Genomic DNA, 22291 nt, shown 5'->3' on the forward strand with positions numbered 1-22291 from the left:
AATTAAATTACCTTCTTAAATGAATTTATATACCAGGGTACCATTAGTCATTTCCCATTTTAATAATTTAATTTAATTACATAAATTTTTTTCTACAGAACATATAAGGGAATAACTGAGCAAAAAATATGTATTTACAGTATATGTATTCAAAAAAAGTAGTTATGTAATTATTTACGTAAATTCCTCTTCCTGTCATAGCCATTCATGTCAATTCATTTCAAATTAAAGCAGATGAATTGAAAGGGAGCCAGTTCTTAAATACTGGATTTTGCCCAACCCTGCTGCTGTGCTCAAGTTCATCTCTCTTTGCAGAGCGCAACAAAGGCTGGAACAACAGAGACGAAAGCAGAGCCCACCGCTGACTTATCCCTTACTCCTGTCATGATGGCAATGGAGGGAGAGAGGCTGATCATGACTGAGTCTCAGTACAAATGTCTGGAGCTTCTGAGCCGAGATGGATCCCATAATAAAACAGGTAGCAGTATTTTCAATTCATTTTCATCTGAATGACAGACAATGGTGCTTTTACTCTTTTCATAACCTCGTTAAGTTCCAAGGCTGTTAGTGGTACACTAAATGGCTGAAAGCTATCTCAAGGTGATCAGAGAAACAATAAAGGCTTATCTTCAAAGCGGATGTGTGTTAAGCTTTTTGGATGTTAAAGTACTTTCTCCTATCTCGGTTTAATGTGCAGAGACAACTTTAAGACATTCATTAGTTGATTCCCCAGTATAAACACTGTGGTGCTGTGGCACTTTCAGGATTAGTCTGTTTGAGTGGCCCACAATGCACCACTGACTCAACCAATGTTGTGAGATCATTGGGGACCAATTTTTTTTCCTTTGGTGCCGCTGGGTGCAGAAATAACACCTTTGAAGGACTCATATAATATATTTCCACATGAGGTCTTTTTATTTTGTTTTAACAGAATGTCTATTTACACTAAGTGCAAATAGCTCAGCTTGTTGGCAGAGGCTATTTACACTAACTCCACCCACCAACGTGTGATTGGGCTAGTCAACATTACAAAAGACGCCTGCTAAACAATGGCTCCAGTGGCGTAGGTACAGTGCATAGCAGTGACTTTTATGATGCAATTGACCCGAGTTCGAATCCACCTTTTGCTGAACTCTTTCTTCTCCGTTTTCACATCACATATCAGATCGGAAAGGCATTTATTTTCAATAAAATGAAGGAAATAACTGTAAAGTGGAAAATAAAGTGTAGATCGGTTAGGTTTAGGGTTAGGTGTATGGGTGGCTTTAATGCACCAACGCAGCATCCATTTAATAATTTTAATAAAAAAGATAATTTAAACCCAATATGTTATTATTGCATACTGCTACAATACTGAGGTGCAAATATCTGGCACTTGCACTAATTAGTATAAATACCATCTAACATTATTGCATAGAAAATACTGCTATTTTTACATAGTGTAAATAGAATATATCGCTATTTGCTCTTAGTGCAAATAGCATAGCGCTAAAAAAATATGCTATTTTCATTTAGTTTAAATAGCTGCTGCCTTGTTTTAATGACCATTTACCACCCTCTTTCTGATCATTAGAAATGAAAATATGGATGTGCTGTGGCCTATCCTGGACTTATTCACAGTTGTGCATTTGTGGTTGAGTCCAATAGGTTTAAACTACCCCATCTTCCAACAACAGCCCCTTTACAAAGCATTACGGATCACAAAACAATGTGTTTTGAAATGTGATAGGATCAGACTAAAATAATCAAGGACACTCTCAAAAATATACTAGTTTTTAAAATTGAGATCCTTCAGAATGACATGCAGAGTAGCAGGTGCTACGCACAGCCAGAAACAGCACAAGGTTTGGCCATTTTAGCAGCTTTGTTTCAATAAATGTTTTGTTTAGTTTTACTGGGAAGGCCATTTAGAGTTCAGAATGTTACAGTATGTTTTCACTGTACAATGAACTCTTGTATCTCAAAAGATCAAGGATAATTTAATTCCTCATAAAATGACCCCTTTAAGATATCTATTCAACTTTTATAGGTTTGTTCTGCAGCAGATTCTGGGATGGCTTGCTCTGTTGGGATGAAACCCCTGCTGGAACCTTTGCTTCACAGAACTGCCCAGACTACCCCAGCTTTGACCCCTTGGGTAAGATTCTGTATGATCACATCTGGATTGTCAATCCAGACCAAAGCGCTCCAGACACTGCAAAACATTGAGATTCTACAGCAGGCATGACATCTGTTACATGTCTGCCTCTTATGAAACACAAGATGTTGCTCCAAAGAAGGAATTCCAAAGCACGAGCAGCAAGCTACTGTGATGATACGTGAAGTCTTATAATGAAACAAAGGTGATAAAATCATTGTCTCAGACTGTCTGGAAACATTCATACAAGCTTTTATTTAGAAGCGCAAAAATGTATTAGCTGACATGCAGTGTTGTTCTAAGGGGAAGGAAGGATCTTAGCTACAGGACAACGTTTCATATCAAACATTTATGATTTGATTTCTGATTTGAAATGTCAGTGAAATAAAGTAGCGACCATAGCAAGGATATAACAGGAGTTTGCTGAGGTACTGAAATATTGATATTCTCCGCTGTTCGCTGATAGAGATCTCTCTGCCTGAGACTCAGCTCAGTGTGTTTGTTCTAACACACAGATTGATTGATTCCAGAGGCCGAAGACTGGAGTTAATCACTGGAACACTTAAGCTCAAGTCATTACACTAAACTTTCTTTTTCCCTGCAGAAAAAGTAACCAAATACTGTGATGAATCTGGCAACTGGGTACACAGTTCATCCATCAATAAGACCTGGTCCCACTGTCTCACATTCTCAAAGGAGAAAATAAAGGTAAAATATAGCACACTATAATGAGCTGTAGATTTATTTGGTCATACCACTAAAACTGGTTTGCCCTAAGCAGAAATAAATACAACACAGTACAACTGCTTATAACTTTTAATGAATAGGTAGTGCTGTCGCCAAATTGATATATTTACAGTGCATTGTGCCAATGATTTTGAGCATTATGTAAATATGCAGAGCCATGGATCTGCCTATTAGTCTGTTCCATTTTGGATGTGTTAAATTAAATATTTAAATGTAAAAATATTAAGCTGCACAACTTGTTGATAATAGTAAGAAATGTTTCTTGAGAACCACATTAGAATGATGTGACACTGAAGAATAGAATAACGGGTGCTAAAAATGGAGCTTTCCCATCAAATTACATTTTTTGTAATAGAAAATTGATTTGAACAAATAAATGCAATCTTGGTGAGCATAAGAGACTTCTTTCAAAAAAATCTCCTGACCCCAAACTTTTGAAAGGTAATGTGTGTTTTCAACAGAGATGTAAATGTCTTTCTAAGCAGAAATCAAGCCATTGGGCACAACTGTTAATGGTAAGATTAGAGAGGATTTAACAGGACCCAAAATTAGCTGGAATTATCAGACCCTCCTCAGCAGGAGGGCCAAATTTCACAACTTCTTTAAATATGGTTTTATGGACTGAAGAGACTCTCAGCGAGAAGAAAAAAAATGACAGATACAATTGACACTTCAAATCTTGGCTTCTAATTATCCAGTAAGCCTATATTCAGACATTTCTTTTATGTGTATACTCAAAACGAATGCCTTCTTCTTCAGACGTTACCAGTTCATGGGTTTTTAGAGACGGACACGGAGCTTGATCCTACCGCTGAGAGTCAGGTCAGCCCCATAGTGACTCAGAAAGCGGAGGAGAGGAAGAAGATCATCGATGGTCAATATAAATGCTTTGAGAAAATGAACAGAGACCAGCCATATAACAAATCAGGTGTGAAAATAGAGAGCCTCAGAAGAGGTTTTGGATTGAATCATCAGAAACTCATAGCGCAAAGTGCATAGAACAATTGCACGGTGGAATTGGCCCTGATTGTTTCTGTGCTTGTCTTTTAGGTCCATACTGCAACCGCACATGGGATGGCTGGCTATGCTGGGACGACACGCCAGCAGGAACATACACATCTCAAAACTGTCCCAATTACTTCCCTGACTTTGACTCTACTGGTACAATTCATTCATTTGTTATTTAGGCTTTAAAACCAGTTTAGAACCACTGTACTAGTCTACACCAATGCAATTCTTAAAGAATTTTCAAACGGTTTTTGAAGGATACGTTAAAACTGTTATTGCATATAAAACACAGGTTTGTTTTTGAAAACTGTACTAAAGCAATTTGAAAGCGCTAAGCCTTTCTGTTACCAGGGTTACTTTAAAAGCTAAAGTATAAAGGCTTTTGAAATGGACTTATTCTCACATATTTATCCTTGTTTATTTAGAAAAGGTCACCAAGTATTGTGATGAGACAGGAAACTGGTTTAGGCACCCTGAGACAAACAGGACATGGTCCAACTACACCCTCTGCATTGCTCACACCAAGGACAAGCTCAAGGTAGGTCATCTTTAAGTGATGAACTTGTCTTAAAGGGGTCATATGATGCGATTTCAATTTTTCCTTTCTCTTTGGAGTGTTACAAGCTCTTGGTGCATAAAGAAGATCTGTAAAGTTGCAAAGACTAAAGTCTCAAATCCAAAGAGATATTCTTTATAAAAGTTAAGAGTCAACCACGCCTACCTAAAACGACTCGTTCTAACACGCCCCCACATGTCTACATCACGATGTGGAAATATTCGCATAATGCTGCCCAAATGTTCATTGTGTTATGAATATCTCTGAATTAAATGGTCAGATGTTATGAAAGTAAACTCCTACACATGTTAGAGTGCATAAAGACTTTATTTCCTGTGATTTAGCATGCATTTAAACATATAGGGCTGAATTACAACTAGGCAGGACAAATAATTAGCAGATCAACATTTCTGGGCAAACATACCACAAAAGTATAAATATGATACATACATAAAGATACATACATGATTTAAAAGCTGTTCCTGAAGGGCATGTTGGATTGGAGTGTTTCTTTTAGACTCAGTGGCAGTGAAGCGGAAGGTCTACACAAGGCCGTTTCAGTTGAACTAAACAGCTTTTCTGGAGGACAGTGGCTCTGAAAATTATTCATAACATAATGGTTTCAGTGCCGTCCAACTGCTGCTTTACAAACTATGAGGGATTGAGAGAGGGAGAGCAGGGAAAATGTCAGCTCAGACAACCTCAAATAAAGTCTGTGCACTTCACTCTATCAAGCCAGATGAAATTGCATGGAGTTTATGAAAAAGGTACAACAAATTGAGATAGGCACTTTCAAATGGAGACATGCTACTTTTAAGCCTTCTTACTACTTTCAGATTTCATCCTTGTTGCTTGAAACTTGCTGTTCAGTATCACACATCAAGATATGCTTATATAATCTTTTTTCTTTTATCATGTTATGATTAATACCTTGAAAAATACACTTAAAAGGTTGGTACTTTTTCCAATCTTGTGAGAACTGATTATACCCAGGATATTAATGTGAGAATACACTTTAAACACCCTGTATGAATAATTTAATTGAGGTTACAAACACAATTGAATTTCATGATATAATTCTTTAACTGGTGTACGTTCTGTATATATATATATATTTTGGAACCTTTTTAATATTAGGACTATTCTTAATATAAAAATACTGAATAATGAATTGCAAGAATATAAAAGGTGAATTTCAAAATGGCTATTATTATTTTTACATTAGGGTCTCATTATGAGTCTCTTGAACCCAAAAAATTAAGTGAATCCCAAGAGAACATGGTTTAAAGTCTAACTATAACATTATTTTTCTCATTTCAGATGGCGTATATTTTGTATTACATGGCGATTGTGGGTCATGCTCTTTCTATAGTGTCCCTTCTCATCTCGCTGGCCATTTTCTTTTATTTCAGGTGAGTTTACATCTTCCCTTATCTGTCTCCACCCATATGAATTGAAGAAGCCTTGAAATATCTGCTGCATAGTTGCAGTACTTCAGACCGACCGATCAATAAATCTATTGATGATGGGTTGCTCAGTTCTTGTTTTTGGCAGGGCTTTGTGTTGTCTACTCTCAGTTTGTCATTTGTCAGAGCTGTTGACGATGACGGTGTAGAGGTAGATTGCTGCGGTGGCATCTGAGATTTATTTAATTGAAGGAGTCGACGTTTAAGCTTTTCAAAGAGAGATTTACCAAGAAGCTCTCGGTTACCCCATTTATCACAGCGGCCAATTCAAACCAAATAGAAAAGATGGATCGGCATTCCCGTCAGCATGGCCACACGGAAATGCAGTCTGAACCCCGAGTTAAATGTGTTAACCTCTGAATTATCCACAACCGAGGTTCAGGCAATTCCTTCTACAAAGTCAGGAAAACGTTCCTTTTTTTTCTGGGCATACGTATTGACTGGATTACCATATACAGCGTCTCTTATTTGATTGAATTGCAAATCAAATGTAATTCATGTTAGGATATGCACTGAAACCCAAAAGGAATAATTTCAATGTCATATTGTTTTGGTGAAGAAAAAAATACAGATGAAAAACAGTTTACTTACAAGTTATCCATGATTTCCCTAGCTGTGAATCCTTAAATTACGTACCACATTTTATGGATTAATAAGTAATACTCATTTTATCAATCTAAAAAGCATTCATTTTCTGACTTTTTAGATTCTTGGTGGCCTAAAGTATTCAGAAGATGTTACAGATTTAGTAAACAAAGGCATAAATTAGGAAAAGCATACAAACAATATCCAAGTGTTTTGATGTCTCAGTCGGCATTGCTGGTTTAACTATCTGCATGTGGAAGTTAAACCAGACCACCCAAACACTGTCTAGAAAAGGTGGTCCTTAAATGCTTAATGCATAAACATGAAAAGCTTTTCATCAAAAGAACTTGGACAACCTGAAAAAATTTAAATAAAAAATGTATAGGGCAAAAAGCATGGAAATTCTACTAGGGAACGTGTTTTAATTGGCTGAAAGTTTATCTTTCAGTAGGAGAATGAACTCAACTACAGTTTCTTTACAAACAAGTTTTAATGGTTTGGTTGGACTGGATTGTGAAAGAAAAGCCGCTAATAATTTTCCAGCATAAATGGGAACACCTTCACTACTGTTTGAAAACATCTCATAAAGTTGGTTGAGAGAATGTCCAGAGTTATAATCTAAGATAAAATATCAAGATAGTGTGACTTTTTGGCCATTTTCCATAATACATTAATTTGTTTTCAATGTCTTTACTATTTAAAGGTACAGTAGTGTCGATGAAAATGCTCTTTCCCGTTCATTTTTTAAAAATTGAATTAAAATATGGAGAGACTTAAATATGTTGCTCACATAAGTATACTTTTATTTTTGCCAGTCACGAATTGAAGTTATTAAGATTATTGATTTGGTGCTTGAAATAAAAACATCACAGAACATTACATTTCATTGTAGGAATTTATAATCCACTTCATGGAGCGTGCATGTTTTTATGGACATTTAAATGATTTAGAGATGCTTCTGTCATTAACATTAACAAATTAACTTTTAATAGGAGCCAACTGTTTGAACTGTGTACAGACTGAAAGCAAAAGGTCCTTTGGCTCTGGCATTGCAAAAAACGATAGTTTCTCATCATTGTGTTTTATTGAGTGTAAACCCTTGGTGTCCATTTGTCTGGCGGAGCTGCACTAAGCCCTGAGCCAAATGACGAGCATTATTTGTCAAGTTTTGTGTGTCATTTCATGCTGACTTGGTTTCCGTATGTCTGTATCCCCTATGGGGAAACTTAATTTCATGGGTAATTAAATGTAGGAGCCAAAGATTCTTATATGCATTAGACATCATGGCACATAAACTTTGGGTTTTATGTCACATAGTATGACAGTTGAATCCAGCGAGTAAACTTACAATCTCATAGTTTATTTTTTTGCAGTACACTAAGCAATCATTGAAAGGTTGAGAGATTAATATTTAGTGTTAAAAGCATATTTTAATTAAGACCTCATTTCAACATTAGTGCTCATTAAATACATTGTGTTGCTTTGGGTTTTTTTAAGAAAAACACAACCACAGAACAATTACATTTTTAAAGTTTAATTTAATTATATTTCATTTAATTATATTTTGATGTTAGCAGTTTAATTTGCTGTGCAGTATTGATTACAGCATACATACAATGTTTCATGTCCCTGAAAATGTAAATTAAAGATAATATATAATGTCTGGAAAAAAGTGTAACATAGCAACGCTTGTTTTTACGTGCGACGGTGATATTTACAGTCTGATCTTCTGGGATGTCAAAGTCTTAATGTTGTCTTATTGATTCCAGATGTGGTGCTAGGAGAGGTACGTGTCAGCATACAGCTGCACTAAGCTTTAATTTATGCCCCCTGAATAATGCCAGAAATTTTTGGTTGGGAATATGGGAAATAGCTTTGGAAAATGAGCTCAGCTTTCACTCCCATCCCTCTAGTGCTCCAGGAGCAGCTTTGCACTCAAATTGAGGTTAAATTGAGTGAAATCATGTGAGTAGCATGACTTTCTTAATTGGGTGATTGTGATGCTATTTGTGCAAGGATATTTTATCATTATCTTTTGACAGCAAAATATAGATCAACTTGTTGTCTAACAGAAGCTGTGTTTGTTGACAGAGATAGCTGATGCAGGTGTGAACTCCCAAATTTGCCTTATTTTACAACTCCTGACCAACAACAAAACAGCATTTACTTAGAAATCACATTTCTCTTTTCCCAACATTGCCTTTTACATAATTTTGAATTTACATTGCTTTATATTTTTTGTTGCGGTTGTATAATTTATATTCTCTCCCCCCTCTCTCTCGCTATATATAGAATTTACGTTTTAAGTCCAGTTTGATCACTATGTTTCTATATAAGTGTTCCTGTGGCTCAGTGGTAGAGCATTGCGTTAAAGTTTGTGGGTTCAATTCCCAGGGATGTATAGCCTGAATGCAGAGTATCACAATACCTTTATCTTATAGAGCTCATAAATTCAACTTTGATAAAATACCTTGCAAACACACTGAGTTTTTATTTTCAACCACTAAGCAATACATTGTAAAAACAAGCAAGCATCTGACAATCACATTATTTGAAATGAAGCCAGGATACTCAGGCCTCAGGTGATGCTTAATTTTAGTTCTGTTTACTTCATTAAATGGGTCATATCATGATGAATCAAATTTTCCTTGATCTTTCGATATAAAAGAGTTCATTGTACGATGAAAACATTTTGTATGATGGTACAATGGTACAAAAAAAAAACATCTACTGAAACTGGGCTAAAAACAGTCTCATTTGAAACCATTGGATTCCTGATATTAACATACTGCATGACCACCCACATTTGCACATCAGTGATGCCTGCCAATTCCCGATGAGGTCATAAGGAGGAAATTGGATATATTATTCCTAAACACCAGAAATAAAAAGTGAAGAAAGTCAAGTCAAACCTTGTGCTGTTTCTGGCTGTGTGTAGCATCTGCCGCTCTGCAAATCTGACAGAATGATACCAGTGTCAGAAACAGGCAGCAGAAGTTTATTTGACACGATCAGGAAGATCGTGTCAGACTAATTGTAACAGTTTGCTCTGCATGTTTGCCTAGTTTTATGAATCCGTCATAATCTAATGCAGGCTTTGCAGAGAGGCATTCAAGGATGGAACAGACAAAATCTATATTAAATCTGGCAAATCTTGAAAATGCTGAAAAGTTGAGTGCTTGAGGCTTGTGAAAAATCGAATCCATCAGAAGATTATGTATCTAAAATATCCAAAAGATGGTTTGTTTCCGTCCTGAAATGACCTGCCAAACTGAATTATTCTTCAAAAACTGCTTCTGTTATGAATGATCAGTGATGAATATTTCTTTGTCTTTCACCCAGGAGTCTGAGCTGTCAGAGAATCACTCTACACAAGAACCTGTTCTGCTCGTATGTGCTCAACTCAGCCTTCACCATCGTCAACCTCATAACTGTGGTCAACAACCCCAAAGTGGTGCAGAGGAATCCGGTGCGTGCCCTCACACCCACAATACTCACATCATCATTATTACTGCCAGTAATGCTTGCTGTTTATGAAAAGTGAGGGAAAAGAGGCTGATCCACATATTAGAGAACAAGTGTGAACAACCTGAGTAATTGTACTCCATCAGATCAAATCAAATATGTTTTCCTTGTTACAATTTCATTTAGACCTTCAAAGTACAAAGTGCATATTTCACCATATAAAGGCTGTGTAAAAGTGCAGGGTCAGTAATATTTATATATTTATTGTTTGTTTGTTTTAAAATAAGAATTTAATGATGTGATATTTAGCAAGGATGCATTAACTGGATCAAAAGTTACAGTTAAGACATTTATAATGTTGCAAAGTTTTCTATTTGAAATAAATGCTGTTCTTTTGAAATTTCATCAAAGAATCCTGAAAAAATATATAATAATTTCCACAAAAATATTAAGCAGCACACCAGTTTTCAACATGAATGCTTCTCAAAATGTTCAAGAAGTGTGTCTTAAGCAGCAAATCAGCATATTAGAATGATTTCTGAAGGATCATATGACACTGAAGACTGGAGAAATTATGCTGAAAAATTAGCTTTGCCATCACAGGAATAAATTACATTTTTAAATATTCTAATATAGAAAACAGTTATTCTTAATTATAAGATTTCATAATATTTCTGTTTTTACTGTATTTTCGATCAAATAATTGCAGCCATGCTGAGCATAAAAAAATCGGACTGACCCCAAACTTTTGAAAGAGTTTATATATTCAGTTTCAATAATGAGAATGAGAATAATTTTTTTTTAGTTCATTTAAACACTTTTAAATACATATAATTAAGTCAAAATGTTCACGTTACATATCATTTTAAACAGTGTCGATTAAAAACCATATTTAAATTTGAATGAAAATCATTCAAGCTATATATTCTATATCTGGCAAGCATAAGAGTTTTTGTACTTCAGATGAAGCACATTTTGAGTCCACCACAAAACTGTTTAATTCTCATTGTATTTTCATTGCATAAGATCTTTGCTTAGAATATGATCTTTTCAGGTTTTGCTCTCTATGGAGGAATACATAAATCTGTCACACTGGAATACACTGCATGATCTAAGAGGTGTGGTGAGGAGATATCTGCTTACAGTATTATTAGCATGCATATTAATATATTGGTTGTTTATTAGTACTTACAAAGCACATTTTCTGCATGACCATATTCTACATCCCTAATCCTACCCCATACCAAAACGTAACAACTACCTTACTAACTATTAATAAGCTGCAAATTAGAAGTTTACTGAGGCAAAAGTCATAGTTAATGGTTTGTTAATAGCGAGAATTGAACTTTAAAATAAATTATGACCATCATTTTTATCAACCAGCTGAAAACAACTGCAGTAGATAATTGGCAAAGCATTCATTTATTACTATCTTAACTAGCTAGACCAGAACCAAACCAGCTTGGACCATGGTAATTTAAGATGGTCTTTTCAGCAGGGCTGTCTTGTCAGATTTCTTTTTTGCCCAAATTGCTTGTTGCAGTGAAACTTAAAGCACCTGTCTACTTCATTTCCCCCCTTTGCAGATTGGCTGCAAGGTGCTTCACTTCTTCCACATGTACATGCTGGGATGTAACTATTTCTGGATGCTCTGTGAGGGGATTTACCTGCACACGCTGATTGTGGTGGCCGTATTTGCTGAGGAGCAACATCTGCACTGGTATTATCTTCTGGGCTGGGGTGAGTCTCTGCCAGCTCTGCTGCCCCACAGTTCCTAGTTTTGCATCCCCATCTGTCAGCAAACCCTAAATTGTAAATATGAACACCCTCCCTATTTGCTCAGCACGGAATGTAGCGTGACCTGTTTTCATAGGCAGCTGTTTCATCAGTCTTTGCTCCATAATTTATTGGATACATTTGCTCGTGGTCATGTCCTCCTGCTCCATAAACAGAAAACACTGTCGCCGGCACAAACACTTGTTTAAGGACAGACAAATCAGCTAGTCCACACTAAGGACACAATGTGCTGGACATTTGTGGACGTTTGCAGTTCATGGTTTGTTTCACATTCTGGTGCACTTTACGGTTCCCACTGGCAGTTTTATGATGACGGTTTATGGAAGATCAGGCCCTAACTGTCTTGTTTCACCTGTTCTGTAAGTTAGCAATGACATGGGTTAGGAACTAGCCTGATAAATGGACGAGAAAGTACATGAATTGTGGAGCATTATTAAAGATTGTCTGATAACCTCGTGCCGAATCTGTCATCCATCCCCAAAGGGAGAGAATCCCTTGACTGTTTGCTAGAAGATCTGCTAAAATGCCTTGAGGCTTTTCACACTGTTCAGAGGTTATTAAAAATTCCCAATATTCCTAAGGAATATTTCATCTAAAAATTTAAAATGTCATTATTATTTACTCACTCTCTTGTTATGACTTACATTTGCCCATGAAAAAAAACAAAACAAAAATGTTTGAAGAATGTCCAAGCTACTCTTGAACCCTAGATGTATTATAAAAGTAGTTTATAGCTATGTTTCCATCCAAAGATGCGAATTTAACTTATGCACAAAACTGGAATATTGCATAAAACATTTGTGAATAAACCACCGTTTCCATCCAAGGAGTCAAAGAGAACAAAATCGCCACTTCCTGATAAGCTGGCACTAAATATCACTAAGAAAAGTAGGAGAAGCCACTGAATATAATAATTTTCATATATATTACTTGAGCCTCAAACGAGCAGACGAAACACAATAAATGCAGTCATTGCTTTCGGAGGTGGATGCTTTGCGGTTTAGGAATGCAGTTGTGTAAGACAATTATACAGATTTACTTTGATAACAGACTTTGCTCAGGCATTTCAGAACGACCAAAACAACATTTCAGATGCTGTGCAATGAGATTGGTCCGCTGATTAGTCAAGTTATTCTGTCCCATCGTGCAAAGTCATGTGACTTTTTTGATTGGCATGGTGGAATTTATTCGGTAAATGTGTTTATGCACATTTTTTCTTATCAGATAAAATGTTTATCCTGCTCAATTGTGTGTCAATCGTTTTTTTATGTGCATTTTTAGAATTTATGCGCATCTTGGCATTTCCATCCAGCATTTTTTTTGCGATATTCCAAAATGCGTATAAAAATAGGTGGATGGAGACATAGTGAATATCATCTATGCATCATTTTCCAAGTCATCTGAAGATATTCAATAATGTAAGTCATTATTCACTGATAATCGCCCCCTCCAGTGCCTGATTCCTCATGCATCAAAGACAATTTAGTTTATTTAGCCTATAGATGCTGAGTTTGTACTGCGCTATGATTTTAAATACTTCAATAAATCAAGTGAGGCATTTCGCGTAGTCATGGCTCGCCATCTAATAACAGTTACAGCATTATCATTCATTTTACATTAGAGGTATAATATTTCGTGTTTGACTAATGTCTCAATTCTCCTTTCAACAGGATTCCCCTTGGTGCCTGCATCCATCCATGCTGTGGCGAGGAAGAAATACTTTGATGACAAGTGAGTAATGTTCACTGCTTTTCAGCAGTAAATACAGAAGACAGGCCAGGTTTAGTGGACAGTGGGTCTGATATGGGATTTATTATATTTTCCACTAGCTGCTGGATGAGTGTGGAGACACATCTGCTCTATGTGGTTCACGGCCCCATCATGGCAGCTTTATTAGTGAGTCAGAGCCTTTTACATTTATTGAATGTATTTATCTATTATATTGAGTTTTTGCATATATTCACACAGCGTTTATCGTGTATTTGCCCTGAATAATCCATTTTAATATTGAAAAAAACTTGAGTATGCTTAATGTTGAGGAAAACTTGAAATGCAATGTCATGTTCTTAGTGCCAAAATGACAAATATTGCGTTTAACATCTCATTAGAGCGCTTTTCTGTTAAAATTGGATTATCGAGTCGATGGCTTTGTTCATTCACAGTTAATCAAGCTTAATTGCGGCAACGCTGTGTGAAATTAAAATCTAAATAGAGCATGTTAGTTAAGGACTGTTTGGAGAACATAGGAGTTAATTTTTATATATTTTTTATGTTGTAGGTCAATTTATTCTTTTTGCTGAACATAGTACGGGTTTTGGTGACCAAACTGAGAGATACGCATCGAGCTGAGTCCAACATGTATATGAAGGCAGTGAGGGCCACCCTCATTCTGGTGCCCTTATTGGGCATTCAGTTCGTCATCTTCCCTTGGCGGCCAGAGAACCGCTTGGCAGGAGAGATATACGATTACATCATGCACATATTAATGCATTACCAGGTAACTCAGACTGAATGTTAACTCTTTTTACTCGTGGAAGACATCTCAAAATGATTGTTAATGCTTCCATATTTTCTGTTTTGCAAGGGATTGCTGGTGGCAACCATATTTTGCTTTTTCAATGGAGAGGTAAGTAAATTGAGCAATATCCTTATAACACATAAATGAATATTTCACTCAAATTGTGGCATTATTTACTATGGAACCTTGTTTCGGTCAAGAAAAGAAAAAGAAAAAAATGTCTTTTTTTTATTCTAAATTGCAAAATATGAACCACCAAATAAAAAAATAAAACAACTTACTTCATATCAGAATTTTCTCAAAATTGTGTTTATATCTTGCAATTCTGCCTTTAAATCACACAATTGTGAGAAAAAAGAATTGTAAGATTTAAACTCAGACTTGTAAGAAAAAAGTCCAGATTGTGAGATAAAAAGTCGTAATTACTTTTTTTTAATCCTGTGGCAGAAACACACTTCCATAATCTACCTACCTTTACGTCATTCAGTTTAAAGTTTTTGAAGAATATTATTAATATTTTTCATGCAACATCACAAAACCCCCGTAAAAGTACTGTAGTTCATGAGACTTGCTTGTGACAGATAATTCACATTTAAACAAAAAAAATTGTGTGGCAAGATGTGTCTTGTCAAAGGTGTGATGTCAAATGGAATTGGTTTTCACATGTATTTCAACTAAACATGGATCGCCAATTTGAATATATGGAATGGAGAATGACTTTCAAGAGGTACCTCAGACTATCAGTGAAAATATAAGGAGTCAAAGAGAACAAAATCGCCACTTCCTGATAAGCTGGCACTAAATATCACTATGAAAAGTAGGAGAAGCCACTGAATATAATAATTTTCATATATATTACTTGAGCCTCAAAGCGAGCAGACGAAACACAATAAATGCAGTCATTGCTTTCGGAGGTGGATGCTTTGCGGTTTAGGAATGCAGTTGTGTAAGACAATTATACAGATTTACTTTGATAACAGACTTTGCTCAGGCATTTCAGAACGACCAAAACAACATTTCAGATGCTGTGCAATGAGATTGGTCCGCTGATTAGTCAAGTTATTCTGTCCCATCGTGCAAAGTCATGTGACTTTTTTGATTGGCATGGTGGAATTTATTCGGTAAATGTGTTTATGCACATTTTTTCTTATCAGATAAAATGTTTATCCTGCTCAATTGTGTGTCAATCGTTTTTTTATGTGCATTTTTAGAATTTATGCGCATCTTGGCATTTCCATCCAGCATTTTTTTTGCGATATTCCAAAATGCGTATAAAAATAGGTGGATGGAGACATAGTGAATATCATCTATGCATCATTTTCCAAGTCATCTGAAGATATTCAATAATGTAAGTCATTATTCACTGATAATCGCCCCCTCCAGTGCCTGATTCCTCATGCATCAAAGACAATTTAGTTTATTTAGCCTATAGATGCTGAGTTTGTACTGCGCTATGATTTTAAATACTTCAATAAATCAAGTGAGGCATTTCGCGTAGTCATGGCTCGCCATCTAATAACAGTTACAGCATTATCATTCATTTTACATTAGAGGTATAATATTTCGTGTTTGACTAATGTCTCAATTCTCCTTTCAACAGGATTCCCCTTGGTGCCTGCATCCATCCATGCAAAAGTCGTAATTACTTTTTTTTAATCCTGTGGCAGAAACACACTTCCATAATCTACCTACCTTTACGTCATTCAGTTTAAAGTTTTTGAAGAATATTATTAATATTTTTCATGCAACATCACAAAACCCCCGTAAAAGTACTGTAGTTCATGAGACTTGCTTGTGACAGATAATTCACATTTAAACAAAAAAAATTGTGGGAAGAAATACTTTGATGACAAGTGAGTAATGTTCACTGCTTTTCAGCAGTAAATACAGAAGACAGGCCAGGTTTAGTGGACAGTGGGTCTGATATGGGATTTATTATATTTTCCACTAGCTGCTGGATGAGTGTGGAGACACATCTGCTCTATGTGGTTCACGGCCCCATCATGGCAGCTTTATTAGTGAGTCAGAGCCTTTTACATTTATTGAATGTATTTATCTATTATATTGAGTTTTTGCATATATTCACACAGCGTTTATCGTGTATTTGCCCTGAATAATCCATTTTAATATTGAAAAAAACTTGAGTATGCTTAATGTTGAGGAAAACTTGAAATGCAATGTCATGTTCTTAGTGCCAAAATGACAAATATTGCGTTTAACATCTCATTAGAGCGCTTTTCTGTTAAAATTGGATTATCGAGTCGATGGCTTTGTTCATTCACAGTTAATCAAGCTTAATTGCGGCAACGCTGTGTGAAATTAAAATCTAAATAGAGCATGTTAGTTAAGGACTGTTTGGAGAACATAGGAGTTAATTTTTATATTTTTTTTATGTTGTAGGTCAATTTATTCTTTTTGCTGAACATAGTACGGGTTTTGGTGACCAAACTGAGAGATACGCATCGAGCTGAGTCCAACATGTATATGAAGGCAGTGAGGGCCACCCTCATTCTGGTGCCCTTATTGGGCATTCAGTTCGTCATCTTCCCTTGGCGGCCAGAGAACCGCTTGGCAGGAGAGATATACGATTACATCATGCACATATTAATGCATTACCAGGTAACTCAGACTGAATGTTAACTCTTTTTACTCGTGGAAGACATCTCAAAATGATTGTTAATGCTTCCATATTTTCTGTTTTGCAAGGGATTGCTGGTGGCAACCATATTTTGCTTTTTCAATGGAGAGGTAAGTAAATTGAGCAATATCCTTATAACACATAAATGAATATTTCACTCAAATTGTGGCATTATTTACTATGGAACCTTGTTTCGGTCAAGAAAAGAAAAAGAAAAAAATGTCTTTTTTTTATTCTAAATTGCAAAATATGAACCACCAAATAAAAAAATAAAACAACTTACTTCATATCAGAATTTTCTCAAAATTGTGTTTATATCTTGCAATTCTGCCTTTAAATCACACAATTGTGAGAAAAAAGAATTGTACGATTTAAACTCAGACTTGTAAGAAAAAAGTCCAGATTGTGAGATAAAAAGTCGTAATTACTTTTTTTTAATCCTGTGGCAGAAACACACTTCCATAATCTACCTACCTTTACGTCATTCAGTTTAAAGTTTTTGAAGAATATTATTAATATTTTTCATGCAACATCACAAAACCCCCGTAAAAGTACTGTAGTTCATGAGACTTGCTTGTGACAGATAATTCACATTTAAACAAAAAAAATTGTGTGGCAAGATGTGTCTTGTCAAAGGTGTGATGTCAAATGGAATTGGTTTTCACATGTATTTCAACTAAACATGGATCGCCAATTTGAATATATGGAATGGAGAATGACTTTCAAGAGGTACCTCAGACTATCAGTGAAAATATATAGAATTTTCAACCCTTTTCTGATAAAAACGATCAAATGCCTTCCGATGACTTGGAATACAGCATTCAGATTCAGATTCAGATCACCTCCTGTGTGAAGGACGCAACCTTTGGGATAGCTTGACGTTTTGTCAAAACACCAAAGTGCTAGTGGCTGGTGTTCAGGAAGTCAGTCAGGCGTTCAGCCAGTTTCTGGTTGAATACCTGGCCATGTTGTGCAACTGACACATTGATTCAGACATGGTTGATATCACTTTCCTCTATGATCTGTCAGGAAGCACACATGATATGACTGGTGACTTTTATTGCTTTTAAGGACAGTTTAATAACAACTGTAGGGAGTTAAAATCTATGTGTCTAAACGAATATTCTTAATGTAATAACCAGGTGTATATATTTATCATCAACAAATCAAACTTCTTTCGATCTCATACATTTGAACTAATTGAATATTGCTTGTTCCACAGCAACGTTTTAACGGAATAAATTGAACTGATTTCAAACAAATGTATGCAGATTTTAAGCTACTTAAATGCATTTTGAAAAGATGAGTTATTAAATAAAATCCAATTGACAAATAGTTAATAATAAGTTATGCATGATTTTTTGAGAGCCGAAATCTTACCCGTTTCATTTATGTATGACATAAATATGCATCACATTAAATGCATTAGTTCTGTAAGTTCATATATGTTAAAACTGTGTAATTCAAATGGATGTAAAGTTTATTTGCAATTCAAATTCATGAATCTTAAATGTAGGCCTAAACTTTTTTCAAGTGACCTGATTAAGACTTTGTCTGTGGCATTATACCGACGCTGATATACTTTTCTCAAGGGTTGGTCGTAATCGCAAAAGACAGACACATTTCTCATGTCGTGTATTTTCACATTCACCAAACATCTATTTGAAAGCCAGACGCTTTCAATGTTTCTCTCGAAGCGAGGGGGTGCATGAAAAGAGTATTAACTGGCAGTAAATACCAACAAGCACGTCAAAGTACATTTACCAGACTTGAGGAAAACAGACTTAGAGCACTTATGCATGACAAAATCAAAACAATGAAGAGACCGTTTCATTAGAATACTCAGCATGAGGTTCCTGGCACGAACCTGAATGGAATGAATTAGCGCCTTTCATCCGCCTATGTGTAAGTCATGTTTTAAACATGCTGAATTATTTCTGGGCTTGGAAAATGGGTCAATTATTAGCCTATGCATGAGCAGCCAGCTCGCATCAGCATCAGCGCGTCTACAAACTATTTGGATGTGTCCTAAGCCCAGATCCAGTTTCAGGACAATAAAAGGGCCACTGACACAGAATAATATTTTCTTTGTTGTAGTGTTTGTTTACCTCAGCGGAATGATTCGTTCTAGTCTAATGTCCTTCCCCTGTGCCCCTGTCTCCTCTAGATTTGTGCCTGATCCAATATCCTTCTTTGTTATGTGTTAAAAATACACAGAGCGGTAATTGGCACATCAAATTCAGTTATGATAGTAATATAATTCCCACATTCTCCAAATCCACTAAATACGCAGAGGTTAAAACAAAAACATCATTTAAACTTAAATGTTACTCAATTCATCAAAATACATAAGTGCATGTAATTTTTCTCTTTAAAGTAACTGATGCACAAACAGTGCAGTGCAGTTTGTCAAATCACAACGTCTTGAGGACACCAGATAAAAACAGATGTTAAACTAAAACCTGCTACCTGAAATTGTTTAACAATCATTAATCATTTTATAATGATTTAAATATATAAAACAGTTGTATATTGAATATAGCAAACGATCATAGACTGTTTAAATCAAGTTCAACTTCAAGGATGGTTATAATAAAACTACAAAGACTCAAAGAATCTTGTGAGTGATGAGACGTCTGAGCACAAGGAAAAATTACTATAGCTGTGTCCAATTTCATTACACATTCAAACTTTGTACAAATTTCACTGGCGGATGCATGAATTCCCACATTCTCCAAATCCACTAAATACGCAGAGGTTAAAACAAAAACATCATTTAAACTTAAATGTTACTCAATTCATCAAAATACATAAGTGCATGTAATTTTTCTCTTTAAAGTAACTCTGATGCACAAACAGTGCAGTGCAGTTTGTCAAATCACAACGTCTTGAGGACACCAGATAAAAACAGATGTTAAACTAAAACCTGCTACCTGAAATTGTTTAACAATCATTAATCATTTTATAATGATTTAAATATATAAAACAGTTGTATATTGAATATAGCAAACGATCATAGACTGTTTAAATCAAGTTCAACTTCAAGGATGGTTATAATAAAACTACAAAGACTCAAAGAATCTTGTGAGTGATGAGACGTCTGAGCACAAGGAAAAATTACTATAGCTGTGTCCAATTTCATTACACATTCAAACTTTGTACAAATTTCACTGGCGGATGCATAAGGACAGCCAAAATCATAAAAATGTTGGGTCGGTAATTTTTTTAAAATGAATACTTCAGAAAGGAAGAAAACAAAATATTTCTATTTCAAATAAATGCTGTTCTTTTGAACTTTCTATTCATCAAAGAATCCTGTAAAAATGTATTATGTTTTTTATATTATAACATTATTACAAGTATTGCTTTTATAATAATAATAAATGGCTCTTGAGATTCAAATTAACATATTAGAATGATTTCTGAAGGATCATGTGACACTGAACACTGGAGTACCAACTGCTGAAAATGAATCTTTGCCATCACAGGAAAAAATGACAATATATTAAAATAGAAAATAATTATTTTAAATAGTAGTAATGTTTAACAATATTCCTATTTTACTGTATGTTCGATCAAATAAATGCAGCCTTGGTGAGCATAAGAGACTTTTCAAAATATTCTACCGACCTCAATCATTATATGGCCTCAGTCTCTGTGTGATGTATTATGGCATAGATGAAGCCATAGTGAAGTTTTGAAATAAGCAAAAAAGTTATATTTTAACAGATTGTTACATGTTGCAGGTCCAGGGAGCTCTGAAAAGGCAGTGGATGCAATACAAGGCCCAGTGGGGTCAGCGACGACGCGAGCACTGCTCCATGAGATCCACCTCCTACACCGCCACCTCCATCACTGAGGTGCCCGCCTTCATGTACCATCATGACTGCAACAGTGAACACTTGAATGGTAAACAAACAGAAGACTCAGAGCTAGTGGCACTCGAGACGGGCGAGACATACGCATAACCATTTGGCGAGAAAGATAACACTGGGAAAGAAAGTGATTCAGTCAAACTGGAGACTCAGATTGACTGAACGTTCGCAAACTCCCCATCTCAGACAGCACTTAAGCATTGACACCAGAACATTCAAAGCCTTGTGTTGGCAAAGCCGTTTCTGTTGAAATATTACTCAAGGCTTTGTTTATATTTTCTTCAGCTCTGCTTGAAACGCAAAGGAAATGAAAAAAAGACAGACATGGGATGCACTTTTTAAAATGTCATACTAAAGCTGCTAGTGTCAGGCTCCTCTCACATCCTTTTTGGACTCGTGGCCACAAATAAAAAAAAAGTTACTTTGCAAAAAACCAAAGGATGTGTTGATTTGTGAGATGCTGAGTGTTTCTCTAAAGCCACTGGGAAACGATCCTCCAGAGGACAGGCTGCGCTCATCTGTCCCTGAACAAAGCAAAGTTCTTCTGTGCCTGAATCCTGTTCCTGATGGTGGTGAAATGTCAAAGGAGGTTACAAAGATCTGTTTGACGGTCAGTTCGCATTTGAAAATAGCTTTTTATCGGTCTTGCGAGACTCCTGACTGCTTTATTGTTTTTGCAGCTGTACTTTTCTGCCTCGTCTTTGTTGCGAAAGGGGGTGTGGAGGAAAAGATGAACAACATGGACAATTTTAGGACTGCTTAAAAGCAAATTCATCAACCTGTGCATAGATATGCACAAAAATGCATTCTGTAAACAAAAACAAAACTAAAAATATATATTTAATAAGCTCCCGTCTTTTAGAGTGCCGATTGTATTTATCAAAGCCTGATTTCAAGGCATCTTTTCAGTGTTCTGGAGTGCTACTTTGCCAGCAAGTGCATTTCTTCTCTTGGAAACCAAAATCCACGTCTCATGAATGCACCAAATTTACTTCACGTTGAACTAGTGATCAATAATCCACTTTTCTTTACTTGCCGTTATTTGACCACAAATTGCTTAAGGGACTCACTGATATATGCTGAAAATACTGAAAATTAAGAAATGAGAGCAAAATAAATTGTGCTCTAAATAAAACATTTATATCGTAAGCTTATATATATATATAAATATTTTTATTTTGGCAATCTTTCACCTCTTTGTAATTGTGTCCATATGTACAAACTCTGCCTCTACATTGTACATAAAATATGGCTAATAGATCATTTTTTATGTGACCCTGTTTATAATTTGCTTATATTTTTACATATGAATATATAATCTCAAGCACACATCCCAAATATTCTTTGCTATTTAAAGCAGGAATTCATCTTACTCATATCTCCAAAACGAAGGCATATGTCTGATTCCCAGTAAGAGCAGGCATCTTCGTTTGGCATTTCAGTTTAAAGGTTTAACTTCATTCAGTGTAATTGACTTTTGTGACTAAGATGTGGTTTGA

General features: G+C 35.6%; 1 protein-coding gene across 2 annotated transcripts; it reads left to right on the forward strand.

Moving 5' to 3' along the window:
- The first annotated feature begins 240 nt into the window (after nucleotides 1–240).
- On the forward strand, nucleotides 241–21952 carry LOC107567974 (calcitonin gene-related peptide type 1 receptor-like). 2 transcript variants are annotated; one of them, XM_016253796.1, is made up of 14 exons: nucleotides 241–478; nucleotides 2030–2137; nucleotides 2742–2845; nucleotides 3644–3812; nucleotides 3935–4045; nucleotides 4318–4430; nucleotides 5769–5860; nucleotides 9842–9968; nucleotides 11551–11704; nucleotides 13432–13492; nucleotides 13591–13657; nucleotides 14040–14258; nucleotides 14346–14387; nucleotides 20664–21952. In XM_016253796.1, exons 1-14 carry the CDS (start codon nucleotides 385–387, stop codon nucleotides 20883–20885), a joined length of 1683 nt encoding a protein of 560 aa, XP_016109282.1. In that variant the 5' UTR covers nucleotides 241–384; the 3' UTR covers nucleotides 20886–21952. The 2 variants fall into 2 exon arrangements, with proteins under 2 accessions (XP_016109282.1, XP_016109283.1); XM_016253797.1 differs by lacking the exon at nucleotides 14346–14387 and adding an exon at nucleotides 16986–17027.
- The last annotated feature ends 339 nt before the right edge of the window (nucleotides 21953–22291 follow it).

The sequence above is a fragment of the Sinocyclocheilus grahami genome, unplaced genomic scaffold, assembly GCF_001515645.1.
Source record: "Sinocyclocheilus grahami isolate Dianchi unplaced genomic scaffold, SAMN03320097.WGS_v1.1 scaffold1202.1, whole genome shotgun sequence".
Classification (NCBI taxonomy): Eukaryota; Metazoa; Chordata; class Actinopteri; order Cypriniformes; family Cyprinidae; genus Sinocyclocheilus; species Sinocyclocheilus grahami.

Excerpts from the sequence above, each read along its gene's own strand:
- LOC107567974 (XM_016253796.1), top strand. The coding sequence starts at position 385 with ATGATGGCAATGGAGGGAGAGAGGCTGATCATGACTGAGTCTCAGTAC. Across the intron at positions 2,138-2,741 it reads CCCCAGCTTTGACCCCTTGG|AAAAAGTAACCAAATACTGT; the intron begins GTAAGATTCTGT and ends TTTTCCCTGCAG. Across the intron at positions 2,846-3,643 it reads TCTCAAAGGAGAAAATAAAG|ACGTTACCAGTTCATGGGTT; the intron begins GTAAAATATAGC and ends CTTCTTCTTCAG.